General features: G+C 38.7%; 2 protein-coding genes across 2 annotated transcripts in view; one reads left to right on the forward strand and one right to left on the reverse strand.

Annotated features, from left to right (window-relative positions):
• The first annotated feature begins 3,914 nt into the window (after positions 1-3,914).
• LOC132778667 (protein MIS12 homolog) lies at positions 3,915-4,671 on the forward strand. Its single transcript, XM_060781868.2, is given in 2 exon segments — positions 3,915-4,127; positions 4,129-4,671. Coding segments are annotated over 2 exon segments (615 nt in total). The 3' UTR covers positions 4,531-4,671.
• Positions 4,672-7,409: 2,738 nt separating this feature from the next.
• Positions 7,410-14,615, reverse strand: part of CMTM8 (CKLF like MARVEL transmembrane domain containing 8) — a 31,239-nt gene continuing 24,033 nt past the window's right edge. The window contains exons 2-4 of the mRNA XM_060781869.2: positions 10,653-10,826; positions 8,802-8,918; positions 7,410-7,520 (exon numbers count right to left, since the gene is read on the reverse strand). Of these exons, the coding sequence (XP_060637852.1) occupies positions 7,437-7,520; positions 8,802-8,918; positions 10,653-10,826 (375 nt within the window). The 3' untranslated portion in view covers positions 7,410-7,436. The remainder of the gene's footprint in view (positions 7,521-8,801; positions 8,919-10,652; positions 10,827-14,615) is intronic.

Below are 14,615 nucleotides of genomic sequence, written 5' to 3' on the forward strand. Positions count from 1 at the left end.
GGGATATAGGGCCTGTCTGGAAGGGCCCCCAGGATAGGAATCTGGTGTGTTGTCGAAGGTTTTCATGGTTGGAATATGAAGCCCCCTGTGCCGGCAGGACTGAAGACCAACAGGTCACAGGTTCGAATCCGGGGAGAGGCGGATGAGGCCCCTTTGTCAGTTCCAGCTCCTCATGCGGGGACATGAGAGAAGCCTCCCACAAGGATGATAAAACATCAAATCATTTGGGCGTCCCCTGGGCAACGTCCTTGCAGATGGCCAATTCTCTCACACCAGAAGCAACTTGCAGTTTCTCAGGTCGCTCCTGACATGACAAAAAAAATGGCTGGAATCACTGGGTTGTTGTAGGTTTTTTCGGGCTACATGGCCATGTTCTAGAGCAGGGGTCCTCAAACTAAGGCCCGGGGGCCGAATGCAGCCCTCCAATGTCATTTACCTGGCCTTCGCTCAGGATCAACCTAAGTCTGAAACCACTTGAAAATACACAATGACAACAATCTTATCTCATCAGTCAAAAGCAGACCCACACTTCCCATTGAAATACTAATAAGTTTATACTTGTTAAAATTGTTCTTCATTTTAATTATTGTATTGTTTTGAAGTGTTTTTTTGTACCACAAATAAGATATGTGCAGTGTGCATAGGAATTCATTCATGTTTTTTCAAATTATAATCTGGCCCTCCAACAGTTTGAGGGACTGTGACCTGGCCCTCTGTTTAAAAAGTTTGAGGACCACTGTTCTAGAGGCATTCTCTCCTGAAGTTTCACCTGCATCTATGGCAAGCATTCTCAGAGGTTGTGAGGTCTGTTGAAAACTAGGAAAATCGCAACAGACCTCACAACCTCTGAGGATGCTTGCCATAGATGCAGGTGAAACGTCAGGAGAGAATGCCTCTAGAACATAGCCATATAGCCCAAAAAAACCTACAACAACCCAGGAATCTGGCGGTTTTTCAATACTTTTTTTGTATCTAGCTCCTAGTGTACCTCACTATTGACCATGCTGGCTTGGGCTGCAACATCTTAAGGGCACAATGGTTCCTTTTTCCTGGCTGTATCTACACTGTAAAATCGGCATGAGCAAACTTAGGCCGTCCATGTGCTTTGGACCACCATTACTAACAGCTTAAGTGGCTGAAGGGGAAAAGGAAGGGGCCTGAGGCTGTTAGGAATGGTGGAAGTTGAAAGTACAAATCACCTGGAGGGCCAAAGTTTGATCATGCCTGTTTTAGAGAGTATGGAAAAGGGTTCACACCCCTATGGTGCTTGTTTTGCTGTCTGTTCAGATGATTTCACATCACTTTTTCTGTCCCTGGGAGTTGAAGTTCAAAACACCTGGAGGTCAAAGTTTGCCCATGACTGCTGTAGAATGAATGAATGCTGTTTGAGAACAAGTCAACTGCCAAGGCACAATCCTATGGCATCCTGAGATTTGTAGTTTGGTGAAGTACCAGTTTTCTTTGGCATAAAAAGCTCAAGACTTTGTAAAACAATTCCCACAACTCCATAGCATTGAGCCATCTGTTAAAGTGATGTCTATAAAGTGCAGGTGCATACCAATTTAGTTGCTTTATACCAGATCCAAATGACTCATTGGTCAAGGGAAAACATGTCAAATTCAAGGCCCACAGGCCAAATGTGACCCTCCATATTTTTATATGGCACTCCTCATGCTAGACAATAATTCCCGCATTCCTCCTCATTAGTCATCACAACTAGAGTTGTGATACAGTAACATCTCCAACATCTGTTTAGTCAGGAAAGTGGGGTTTGAATGTGAATGCAAGGCTTGTGGATATGACGTCTGGCTTTACATCTTTTCTCCAACCATAGAGCCACAAGTGCTGTTGGACTGCAATTCCCATTATTCCCAGTCTGCGTGGCAGATAGGAGTTGTCATTCAATAATAATATGGAGACCCAAACTGGGTAATAACTAAAAAGCACCAACCACTAAGTATGTATGTGTATATATGTGTGTGTGTGTATAGAGAGAGAGAGAGAGAAAGAGAGCGCGCGATGGTCCCCAGTATCTATGGAGTCTCCATCTATGGATTCAAAGGCCCTTTGAAGGCAACCATAAGGCTGATGTGATCCTTGATAAAAATGAGTTTGACATCTTTGGTCTAGGGGTATGATTCTTGCAAATGCCAACTGTGGGTCTGTACAGCTCAGTGTTGTCTAAACATATGATCTCCAAGTTTCACATAAGCCACTTTCCCCCAAGAGATGCCAGAGACTGAACCTGGGGCCTCCGGCATGCCACACATAAATGTCATCCTGAGTACCATCTTTGGTGAAAAGGATATGATATGAATTCAAAAATGCCATGCTATTCATTAACGTACGAGTTTAGGACTCGTATGCTAATGACAAAGTATGTGTGTAGATATTATGTCCTGTTTGTGGAGTTCACAAAAGCATCTAGGTGACCACTGCTGTTGTGTATGTCCATGGGGTTGGAGTTTCTAGAATAGTGCTGATACAGTACACCATCTATTATGAAAGCCTTGCCTTCAGTTAGCAGGTATATGGTGTAGGCTTCAGTCAAGTGACAAAAAAAGGAATTCAGAGGCACTTTTACTGAGACTATTTTGGCAGTGGAAGCATGACCCAGGTTTGAGTGACATGGATCATGAAATATGTCTCAAAATGATCTTCCATAAGTCCAAATCAATTTTAATCCCTTTCCTCTCTTCAAAACTATGTGAAGATTTGATAAAACGGACAGACACTAAATGATCAGACATCGTAGTTTGACTCTCTTTCCCCCCCTCAGTTGTGAAATCATAATTTTCTACATATCACAAAGGTGATTGAGAGAGAGCAGAGCATGCATGGCATTAAATGACTTCCATCAGCATTAATAGACATTACTGTCAGTGTCAATACATCGTTGCCCCAGGCGAAAATGTTTTAAGGCCCTTCTAGAGCTCAACTTGCCAAATGTGCAAACACCTTTTTTTATTTCACATGTATTTTTATTTCACATGTAGTTTTATTTGGTTTTTTTCTGCAAGGTACACTTTATTTTCACAATAATCTTGTGAGGTAGGTTAGGTCAAGAGATAGTTACTGTTCCAGATTGAAAACCGATTGGGAATTTGAACCTGGATCTACTTAATACAACATTAGCAAGCTAACCGCTGTACCCGATGTGCTCTTAAAATATCATTGGGAAGGATTGGGTTCCATACAGATGTTTGTTATGGATCTTTTAAATTCCTGTGGGGAAAGGGGCCACAGTTTCCTTTTTCCCACAGAACCTCTGATGGGGGCTGCATAAACCCAACCATAAAAAAAGAAATCATAGTGTATCACAATATCTGAAATATTCCTCTCTTGGGTGTTTCATCATTTTACAATTAGTAAGTCAAACAAGCATAACAATTACGATGAAAATATGTTTAGTGTCATGTACATGAAAACTTATTTACATAGCATTCAAATCCAGTAAAATATCCAATGGAGGTCATGGCACTGCTTCAATTGGAAATAGAGTCATTTTTCAGAATTGTCTTGTTAATTTTAATAAATTGATTTAAACATCTTAAGAAGAAATTAAAACCACTCTTCTAACATCCTACATTCTGTCATCATAAACTATCAGGCTCATGATAAGGTAATTAAAGCAGTTTTTCACTCTTACTGAAATAGATTAAAGATACAGTAGGCCCACCCATTATGTGAGCCCATTTAATGCCATTTCAGTTATATGCAAATAAATTAGAATACCACAATGCTGGAGTACCTAGCTATTCCTAGAGAAGGGTCTTCTCTAGACCTCAAACACAATTATATGGTGAACTTCCAGAAGGTGACCACATAATTGTGTTGGAAGCCTAGTGAGAACACTTCTCGATGTGGCTGTGACTTCAGATCCTGGTCAGAGGTGAAGGAGCTTATTTCTCAAGATGTTGGGAAACCATATGCTGTATGAAACCCAATATTTTGGTTTCATGCCACAGACGTTCATTCTCTGGATCAACACCATTTTCCAGGACCACCTCTCTTACATTATGCTGATCTTGCAGGAGGCCATGCTGAACAAAACGCAGACTGCCCAGAGGAGTATCACCCCGTTGCTCAGCTAGAGAGGGACAGAGCAGTTCTTCTCCTTCATAAATGTATCGTTTTGAAAACCTCTTGGCCCAAATGGAAGAGACCCTCCTGAGTACAGTGCTGAGCATGCCAGAGAACTTCCTGCTCCCAGAAGGCAGAGCCCAGGAGGACTTCAGCTATTTGGAGGAAGATTTTCAAGAGCTTCAGGAGGCGGTTGCCTGGCTGGATGAGAGGCTCAGGGTTGAAACTCAAGCCAAGGAGGCCCTGCAGGCTGAGCTGCAGGAGCAGAAGGCTGTCCAGGTGTACATGGAGAGGATGCTCCAATGGTCTGACAGCCTTGAACAAGCCAAGAGGAAACAAGGGGGTGGCCACCTCCAAGTAGCACTAAAAGCCTTGACCAAGACAACTGCCAAACTGCAAAACATAGTGCGAAAGTGGAGCAGAAAATTGACCTGTTGGAGAAACTAACTGCAGCTCAACATCAAGACTTCTTCTTTGGAGATTGTTGCATGACAATGTTATAGAACTGTTCTTTAACTACTATGGCTGCCTTCTCTGGCATCCTGGGGTTTTTAAGAATGTAAGGGTGCCATGACATTTACAATATTATATATGCATTCAATATTCCTGCTTCTTGGCAGGGGGTTGGACTGGATGGCCCATGAGGTCTCTTCCAACTCTTTGATTCTATGATTCTATGAATATTATTTAACATACATAAATTAAAATTGGAGAACACTTCTCCAGGCATTGCTGGGTCCTCCTATTTTGACAGGAAGCCAAGACATAATTTCAGGTAAGAAAAAAAAAGTTTTCCAGGTTATACATAATAACTGTACTACACAAATAGTCCTGGAATTGTTGCCTTGCACAATACACAGGCCCTCTGTACAGATAATGTTCCTGAGAATGTTCTGTTTCTTAATGTAGCTGCTTAACATCAGAACTGGTCCTACAATTAGGCATAATGAAATAATAGATGCTGAGGACTGGGGTAGTGGCTAAGTGTTAGCAATTTAGAGCTGATGTATGCTGTGCAGTCTACTCTTCCCACTGTCCTGGCTCATGTGACTTCAAACTCCAAAGTCCAAAAATGTATGAGTCCAATAGCATGATCCAATTGCTGTTTGTCAGAAACTGATGTTCTCAGAGATGTGCTGCCTGCCCTTGTGGGCCTTTCCAACGCTTAATATTCTGTGATTCTGATCCTAGAAGTAGCATGATTCTATCATGACTAGTAGCCATTTGAGTGCCTTATTAAATTTCTCTTTAAATATATCATATTCTGAGGAAACCAATTCTTCATTATAATTAGAAACTGCATGAAGAAGCACATTTTTTTATTCTCCTGACTCTCCTACAACTAAACCTTTCTAAATGACCCTATCATGTTTTATGACATGAGAGACACATTTACTTGGAGGCTTTTTTCATACCATGCATAATTGTATATTTTCCCATTATTTTCTTCCTTTAAAGTAAATGCATCCAAGTACTGCAGCCTCTCCTTATAGATGACTTGCTCCAGTTTCCTTATAATTTTGGTTCCTCTTCCAACTTTACCATATTCTTTATAATATCCAGCATCTAGACCTGTAAAAACATATTTCAAGTGAATTTGCTCCAAAGAACTGGCATTTAAAAAAATGTTCCTAAGCAAATCTAGCCTAGTTAAAACTAGTCTCATCTACATATAATCAGTTTTTCTAAAAACGGTGGCACTTTAATTCATACATTTCACAGCTCCATATATTTGCTTGCGAGTTATGCCAAACTAAAACTACATGAAGTCAGACTTTTGAATAAATACATGTGGGATAAAGCTAAGACAGTTACATTCACAGAATAAAACAGCAGAAACATTCATTAACATTTTCTTACAATGTGTATACTCAAACACCATATTAATTGATACAAAAAATAACATTCTATTCACTGCTTTGCAGAAAGATTTACTTTTCCTGAGGAAAAACTGGTTAAAAATCATGGATCTTAAATCAGATGAATAATCTAAGTTCCATTAATGACCACTGATTTCAGTGAGTCTGTTCTGAGTAAATCTGGATCCAATAAACAATACTTTTATCAGAATATATAATTGCTCATTGTAACAGAAACAATAGCATATTTTCAGTAAATCTTTCTTATAATTATAGGCAGTTCCTTTTTTTTTCCTGTCAGAAGTAACTTGAGAAACTGCAAGTCACTTCTGGTGTGAGAGAATTGGCCATCTGCAAGGACATTGCCCAGCGGACACCCAGATGTTTTACCATCTTGTGGGGGACTTCTCTCATATCACCATATGAAAAGCTGGAGCTGACAGATGGGAGCTCACCCTGCTCCCTGGATTCAAACAACCAAACTTTCAGTCAGCAGTCCTACTAGCACAAGGGTTTAACCCATTGCGCCATCGGGGGCTCCCCAAGTTACAAACGCCTGACTTACAAATAACTCGAACTTATGAACAGAGATGAGACAAAAGGAAGTGAGAGAAATCTACCCCTAGGAAGGGAAATTCACTCTTGGAAGAGTTATCATGGGGAAAAAGTGTCTCCATTGAAGCTTTCTCACCAATCCTTGTTTCTGCAACAAGCCAAGTTTTTCAAAAACCAATTATCACAAGGACAGAAAATGAGGTAAAACCTTCTGAACAGGGGCACAGACAGAAAAAAGAAGCGCCACATGTGTGTTAACCCTTCCCTATGCTATCTAAAGCCAACCAATATATATATATGGCCAGAATAACACTTAAAATGTACCTGTTCCAATGTACAAACACATTCAACTTAAGAACAAACGTACAGAACCTATTTTGTTTGTAACTTGGGGACTGCCTGGGTATATAAAAGTTGCTCATTAGTAAGGCTGTAATCCTATGAACTAACATTCCCCAAACCAGTGCCCTTCAGACATGTTAAACCTGCAAACCACCTCAACCAGCCGAAAGGGCCATCTAATTGGGAATGCAGATTCATCAGGAGAGTGTCAGGCTCATAAGGTCTGCTGAAAATGAAATCCCATTGAACTCAGTGAAGTTTATTTTGCAGTAGAAGTGTATACCATCATATTAGAAGGCCTTCAAATATATCTGGTAGGTAATTGGCTGTAACAAACATATTGATCCTTGACTCAGGTCAGATGGCATGGCCAAGAATGCTTTAGTAAGTGAGATGTGTCAAAGGTTTCCATACTTCCTTTTTCTTCTTCTTCATGCAGATCAGTTTGCAGCTCTGCTTCTTGCTTTCTGATACTCTTTGATTTGAATGTCACAGAAAAGTACATTTACCCCAAACCAAGTGGGGGAGGGACATAGTTGCACAAGGAACCACTCCATATACCTATATACCTGTTTTTCTTTGATTTAAAGAGGATATTTATTGCAAGGTCCGTGATCTCCAAGATACGAAACTAAAATAGGCATTTCCACCGTAGCATGAAGTGACAACGAAGGCAAAGAACTGTACAGAGGGAAAAGAGAGAAATGTCAGAGGCAGACTTTTATTCATTTTTCAAAGGTATTTCATGGCATATAAAAGTAAGGTTTTTATATTGTGACTGTGGGTCACAGAGCCCTTGTTGCAAGGATGTTCACTTTTTGTTAACAATGCTTACTGGTGTGCAGGTTAGAAAAGAAAAAAGGTAAAGGCCATCTTCACAACAATACAATCCCACTGATGCCAATCAACATAAATATACAAATGGATTCTCAAGTGTCAATTCAAATGCTCCTGCATCTCTCATGTTTAGAGAGGTTTGCAAGCTTGAACAAATGGTGCCTGACTGTGTCAAGCATTCATTTCACTGCGAACTTTTATTCAATAGGGCCCTGACACAAGGTAATTATAGCAGAAGCTATATAAACAGAATCTCTGCATTCTTAAAGGCAGTCAGCCATGACTTTTCTTGTCCAGTGATCACACACTCCATCCATTATCTGGCAAATAAGAATATTATTATTTCTAGGCAGGGAAATGTGGATGGGAGGCATGTGAATATGCTGTTACATGAGTAGCTGTATTTATGCAGGCATATGGCTCACTGTGACTCAATGTAAGTCATTTCAAATATACTGAACTACACTCTGATGTCATTTCCCCGCACACAAAACAGATTAAACCATTATTTGCTAACAAGAAAAAAGCTGGAAGGGTAGTACCAAAGGCAGACTTTTGCTCTAATAAACCATGTTTAACTAGGCCAGTAACATCATTGCTGGCCCCGTGAAATCTCTGTTGATTGAAGAGAACTGGGCCCTTTGAGTAAGGCTAGAACTCTGGACAGCAAAGGCTATATACATCCCACTCCCTCTGCTCTCTCATTTGTGTTCTACTGTATGTACTATCAGTATTCTAACGATATAAGTTAAGGTGATGTCAAACTGCAGTAATACTACAGTGTAGATTGGGTATGGGCAAATTTGGGCCCTCCAGGTGTTTTGGACTTTGACTCCCACCATTTCTAACAGCCACTAGGCTTCTAGGAATTGTGGGAGTTGAAATCCATAATAATAATAATAATAATAATAATAATAATAATAACAACAACAACACTTTATTTGTACCCTGCTACCATCTCCCCAGGGGATTCGGTGCGGCTTACATGAGGCCGAGCCCAAATACAACAATACTAGCAATAAAACAACAACACAAGTAATTAAAATAAGAAATAAAAAACACCCGGACAGCCAAAGTTTGCCCATTCCTGGTGTAGATTCACCTTTAAATTAACATTTTACTTACTGAAGAAGCAGCCCAGCTGTTGTAGTTATGGCTGTCTGGTTCTTTGGAGACTGCACAGGCATCTACAATGGCAGCAATGAAGTACAAAACAAAGGCACTGCCATTAAAACAGAGACCCTGGAAAGACAAAATAGAAGACAGTGAGTTTCTTCATGTGCATCATTTCATCCATACCCCCTTGTTTTAATGGAAGTAATGAATAACTCATGTTGTAAGGAAAATAATTTACTTATATGATCATTATCCTAAGTTTCTAGAGTTGTTACACTTCTCTGCTAAAAATTCATGTTCCACATGTGTTGTTGTTGTTGTTCATTCTTTCAGTCATTTCCAACTCTTGGACCAGCCCACACCTGAGCTCCCTGTCAGCCGTGGCCACCCACAGCTCCTTCAAGGTCAATCCAGTCACTTCAAGGATGCCATCCATCTATCCTGCCCTTGGTCGGCCCCTCTTTCTTTTTCCTTCCATTTTCCCCAGTATAATTGCCTTCTCTAAGCTTTCCTTTCTTCTCATGATGTGAGTAAAGTACTTCATCTTTGCCTCCACTATCCTTCTATCCATGTGAGCCCACATTTATCTGAACTTATTCTGGTTTTCACACCAACTCTCTTATTTTGGGATCTGTACCAGGAACAACCATTATAACTGGTACTGAATTCTGGATTAAAGCCACGGATTAGTCCTCTGGTATCACATTTGTTGGTGTTATGAGAAAGCAAGTAATTTATTTAAATCTCCTTCAATGTATATATTCACTGTGCTATCGATCAAAATGAATACCATATAGATATTATGGATGAAGCTTCAAATGGCTGCAGTGGCTGGGGATGATGGGAGGTATATTTCATTATATTTATGGCAGGGGGTGGACAAAGGCTTAAAGAAGCATGTTTCAGCATGGATATCTGAACAGGAATCACAAGGAACACCAGCATACTTCCTCAAAAACAGGTCTGCTAGCTGGAAAACACTCATATTTGCTGGAGGAAATAAGGCGGATAATTGTTTTAGCAATACTTTCCAGCTACAACTCTCCCTGGGCCGTTGCAAGACAGCTCGGCATTATAGTTAGCTTATCTTCAAGAGCTCAGGCTTGAGAACCAAGCCCTGTGGGGTATGAAATACCACTGGACACTTGAGCATGCTTTGTTCACATTCCTCTTTCTGTGTGTGAGTTTGTATTACACTTCCTTTGTATGCCAAACTTCTTTTTTTTTTTTAGATTTGATTGAATGCTTTTCTAATACTACAGATATACAAATGGGGAAAAGATTTGGAAATGGGATGGAACATGGGGGGGGGGGGAAGGGGGGGACTAAATATAATAATAAACCAAAAAAGCCAAACTTCTTTTATTGTATTACAAGTCGATCATTGCACTGACATGTTTGAAACAGATTACCACACTTTCTCAAGAGGAATTAGCCATTCATTTTCTTTCTCAGACCAAGAATTCAAGTAAGGTATTACTATTAAAATGGATTGTTCATAGAATAATATGGACATTCTTGTTTGTTTTTTTAAAAAAACTAGGAGTAACATACCTGAACACATGATGATGTGAAAATCCATTGAAATAATTCTGAACTACACATTCATACATTAATTTTGTGTTAATAAATATTGACAATCTTTTCAACTTGCAGACTTTGTTAGCAAACTAGTGCTGTACAAGCAGGATGGTAAGGAAGACCCTTTGTTTTGGTTTGTGTTTTCCAAGACAATTCCCATCCTTTTGAAATGAGATAGTACTTGGCATGCAAGTTGAAGGTGTGTGAATGTATAAAGTATTGCTATTATCAGGCTATATTTTTCTTTTAAAAACCATGGACAAAAGCAGAAATACTCACAACTGTGGTCCATGGCACTTGGGGGATCCTAGTGTATGTCATTGTCATATAGATGATTAAGAAGAAGAGAGTAAGAACCCAGTAGAACACTGCCACAAACATCACCCAGCCAAAGATAGGATACAGGAAATATTCTGTTCCAGCAATCAGTGTCCATACCAGCAACCCTAGTATCTGCAAATACAAAAAGAAAAAAGAAATGGTTGTTCAGATGGAAGACCAACGTTCTTCCCCCCAAAGTGTAGTGTGTGCGAACATTTTTCCTATTGGAGCCTAGATGTTTAATACGAGTGTTCAGAACATATTTTTCTCTCTCCACATAATATGATTTATTTGTTGCTATTGTAGAACATTTTAAAATATTCTTAATCATCTATATGTGTACAATATACATGTGTGCAATATATTAGAAAAATAAAACAGAAGAGTGAAAGCATGAGTAGAGGCAAGAGAAAAATTAGTAGCCAATTGTAACAATGTTACAATGTGTACTTGATACAGCAGCAAAAGAGAAGAGTGCCAAGATCTTAGAGACAAAAAGCAATGATTAAAATCCTTAGAAGAGTTTAAAAAGGGCCTCATGTTGCAACAAAAAGAACATAATGTTGGTGACAAGCAGATCTTCTTGCAGAGAGCATTTCAGCTATACACTTCATCTTCCTTTGTGAGGGTACATAGACCTCAAATTATGATATACTGGTTTGGGTAGGAAGATATAGAGGAAACACCATTTCTACAGATGCATGCTGTACTTCTACTTGTATGCTGCACACAAATTAGATCAAGTGGCTCCAAGACACTTGCACAGCTGCCATATAGCTATAATAGTAGTGAACACTGTTTCAAGTAATAACCTCTCAAAATATTTTTTGCCTCTTTTAAAGTAGTGCTGAAGTGGTACTAATGTTCACATATTTTTTTAGTATGAATCACTCTTTTTATGGTACAAATAGTTGCCTGAGTTCCCTTTTTTCTTTTATGTGTATTTTCGTCTTGAGCAGAGAGTTATTTTAAGAGATGGTTAATAACTGAATTCAGTAGATAACTAGTTGATATCACCCAAAATGTTTAAAGCCAGACAAAATTTAGAAGTTGGATAAAGTAGACCTTTGGATTACTAACTCCCTCATTACCCGATCTATCTTGGCCAATAGTCATACTGGCTGGAGGGCTCCGGGAGATTTAATCCAAATCAGTAACTTTCCAATGTTATGGAAAAAATTTCAAATTTAGGTCAGCATAAAGACAGGGTGACAAAACATTAAAAGCACTCCAGAGATAATCTAATGTTGTCAGGTCAGAAGGGAGTTTATATAGAGATAAACATATTTTTCTGGTTCAATTATTTTTCCTATGCGTAAGAGGAAAAGGATACTCCTTTTGAAGGGGCATATGTTCTTGAAGTTCATGTGGATAGATGAAACTGCAAATAATAGTAAACTATAATTTCAGTGGGATGAACAACAGAGGTACCAAAAGAGCTTGTACAGGAGACTCTAAGTGAAGTAGTTAAACCATATATATTGATTCTGCGGATACTGTGGACAACCCTAGGGAAACATTTGTATCTCAACAGTGACATTTGTTTTTACTGTTCTAATGTAGAACAAATCCTATGTAAAATCATACTATATATTTTGATATTAATACTGAAATCTATACAGAAAGTCTACTTTCTGTATATATTTCCATATATACCCCTTTACCTGTCTACAACTTCACTATATGAAAAATATGGTCTGGTTGTAGCAATGCAGATGCTATGTATCATCTCCGATGTAAATATTCGCACAGAAACAAAACACTTAGCATTTTAAGAACTTTCTTAGTCCTATATTCACAAAAACCTTACAAAGGGGTTAATCTACAAGGCAAGTAAGGCTAAATTAGGGGTTGGATTTTGATGTGCCTGCAAGCTCCACCCACAACATCTCTGCATCCTAAGCTCTTGTTTTTAGTGCAAATATCTGAACAGGGTTGTAAGCACTTACAGCAGAATAACAAAGTTTCCTACATTTGGGAACAACTTATCAACAAGTAACATGCCTTTATGCTTTTAAACTTGCATGCAGAGAGTTCTAAAAAACCCAATGTGTACAGGTCACAGTTAATATTTATACACATTTCCTTCATCATAGCCCTAAATGTTTTTAAATTCTGGTTTCAAAGATATTTTTGGGTTGCAACTCTCAGTTTCCCCAGACAGTATGACCAAATGTAAAGGGTAGTAGAAAAGCCAGCTAAGTACATCTGGAGATCTAAACTTGGAAAAGGTGACATTAGATGAAAGTTAGACAAGAATAAATTGGCAAACCCATGCAAATCAAACTCAATATTTAATTTGTTTTTCTTTTTCATATTCAATATTCTATTCATTCCTGCAAGTAGTTTTCCCAACAAATCAAAACATGTAGCATTTCATTTTAAAAGCATATTCATTAATGATTTGCTATTTACTTAAATATATAGTTTTTGTAGTCAAAGTTAAAAGTCCTTTTTCATATAGATTACCTCTATTCAACCAAATTATAGATATAGAAAACATCACTCTGTCTCTTCTACCACTGGAGGTCACTATTGTTCCATAGGAATATTTCTTCCTTAATATTTTAACAATTATTAACCCCTCTTTGATGAAATTTGGTTTTGGTTTCGCCTTGATCAAACCTATTGTTCTGAAGTATTGAATGCTTAGAATAATCTATGTTAATCATATTATCAATAATTATAAACAATTAATGGTTTATAATATTATATTCCATCTATAACAGCTTTCTGTAATGTACCTCTTCTGGATGTGTTGGACTACAACAGTGGTTCCCAACCTGTAGTCAGTGGACCACCAGTGGTCCGCAAGAACTAAAATATGGTCTGTGGCCTCACTGTTACAACAAGAGCAACTGATCTCATGAACCCCTCTTATAGTGTGAGGCGTATTAAATATGGTTTTCTGTGAGTGAGCAGATGGTGGCATATGTTCTGGGTGGCATATGTTCTGTATCAGAAACTAGAAGTGATGTGGTCTATCCAATGCAATTTTCTGAATCAGCACCCCAAATAACCAATTCAAATCTAAAGTTGACCAAAAACTTATTCGTAACCCTTTTGGTTCTAATGTTGGAGAGTGATCCCTAGTCAAGTGGTCCCTGGTCAAAAAAAGTTGGGAACCACTGGACTACAATAAGTCTGATCATACTCTTTCCTTGCCACAAGTTCTCCCCTCCTTTGTCTTGTTTTTTTTCACCTAGTCCTCTCCAACATGGTGCACCTAAATATGTAGCACTGCAACCATCTAGACTAAAACATTGCTAGCTGTTGATGGAGGAAGAGTTTTAACCATTATTTAGCAGTAAACATTAATGTATGCTAATAATTATTTGTTTGTATCTTCTACAAAATGGCTTTTCATGACAATCACTTACCAAATGGCTTTTCATGTGATTAACATTCTGTGGGCAAAATACATTTTGTGGGACAGGTTTTGCCCCTATATCCTGCTACAGGCTGCACTAGTTTGTCCTAGCGCACAGGAAGTGACATGGCTTAACTTTGTTTTTGGTGTGGTCTAGGTGCATACGAATCACATGAAAAATTGATAGTGGGTTACAGGGGACTCTCAAGGACGTTCAGGCCCCGTAAAAGTGTTGAATGTGGCCAGCATGCTACACTTGCCCCACTTCTATGCCACTTCCAACTGTTGTTCTTCACTGTAAATTTGACTAATCATTAGAAATTAAGACTATTATCATAGCAGTGTATGTATTGTTCAATACAAAATAGTAATAACTATTTTGTCTAGTTCCCTTCAATGTCAACAAGCAGTTGCTCGTAAGCAAGAATCTCAACGAATGCTGTCCTATTCACTGTGTAAGTTTTGAGACACAGCTCATTTATTTTGGTCACAGCTTTGAGATATAATGGATTAAAAGGTTGTTTGACATTTTCAGCTGGTTCAGGAAAACT

Source organism: Anolis sagrei, chromosome 6 (assembly GCF_037176765.1).
Source record: "Anolis sagrei isolate rAnoSag1 chromosome 6, rAnoSag1.mat, whole genome shotgun sequence".
NCBI classification, from domain to species: domain Eukaryota; kingdom Metazoa; phylum Chordata; class Lepidosauria; order Squamata; family Dactyloidae; genus Anolis; species Anolis sagrei.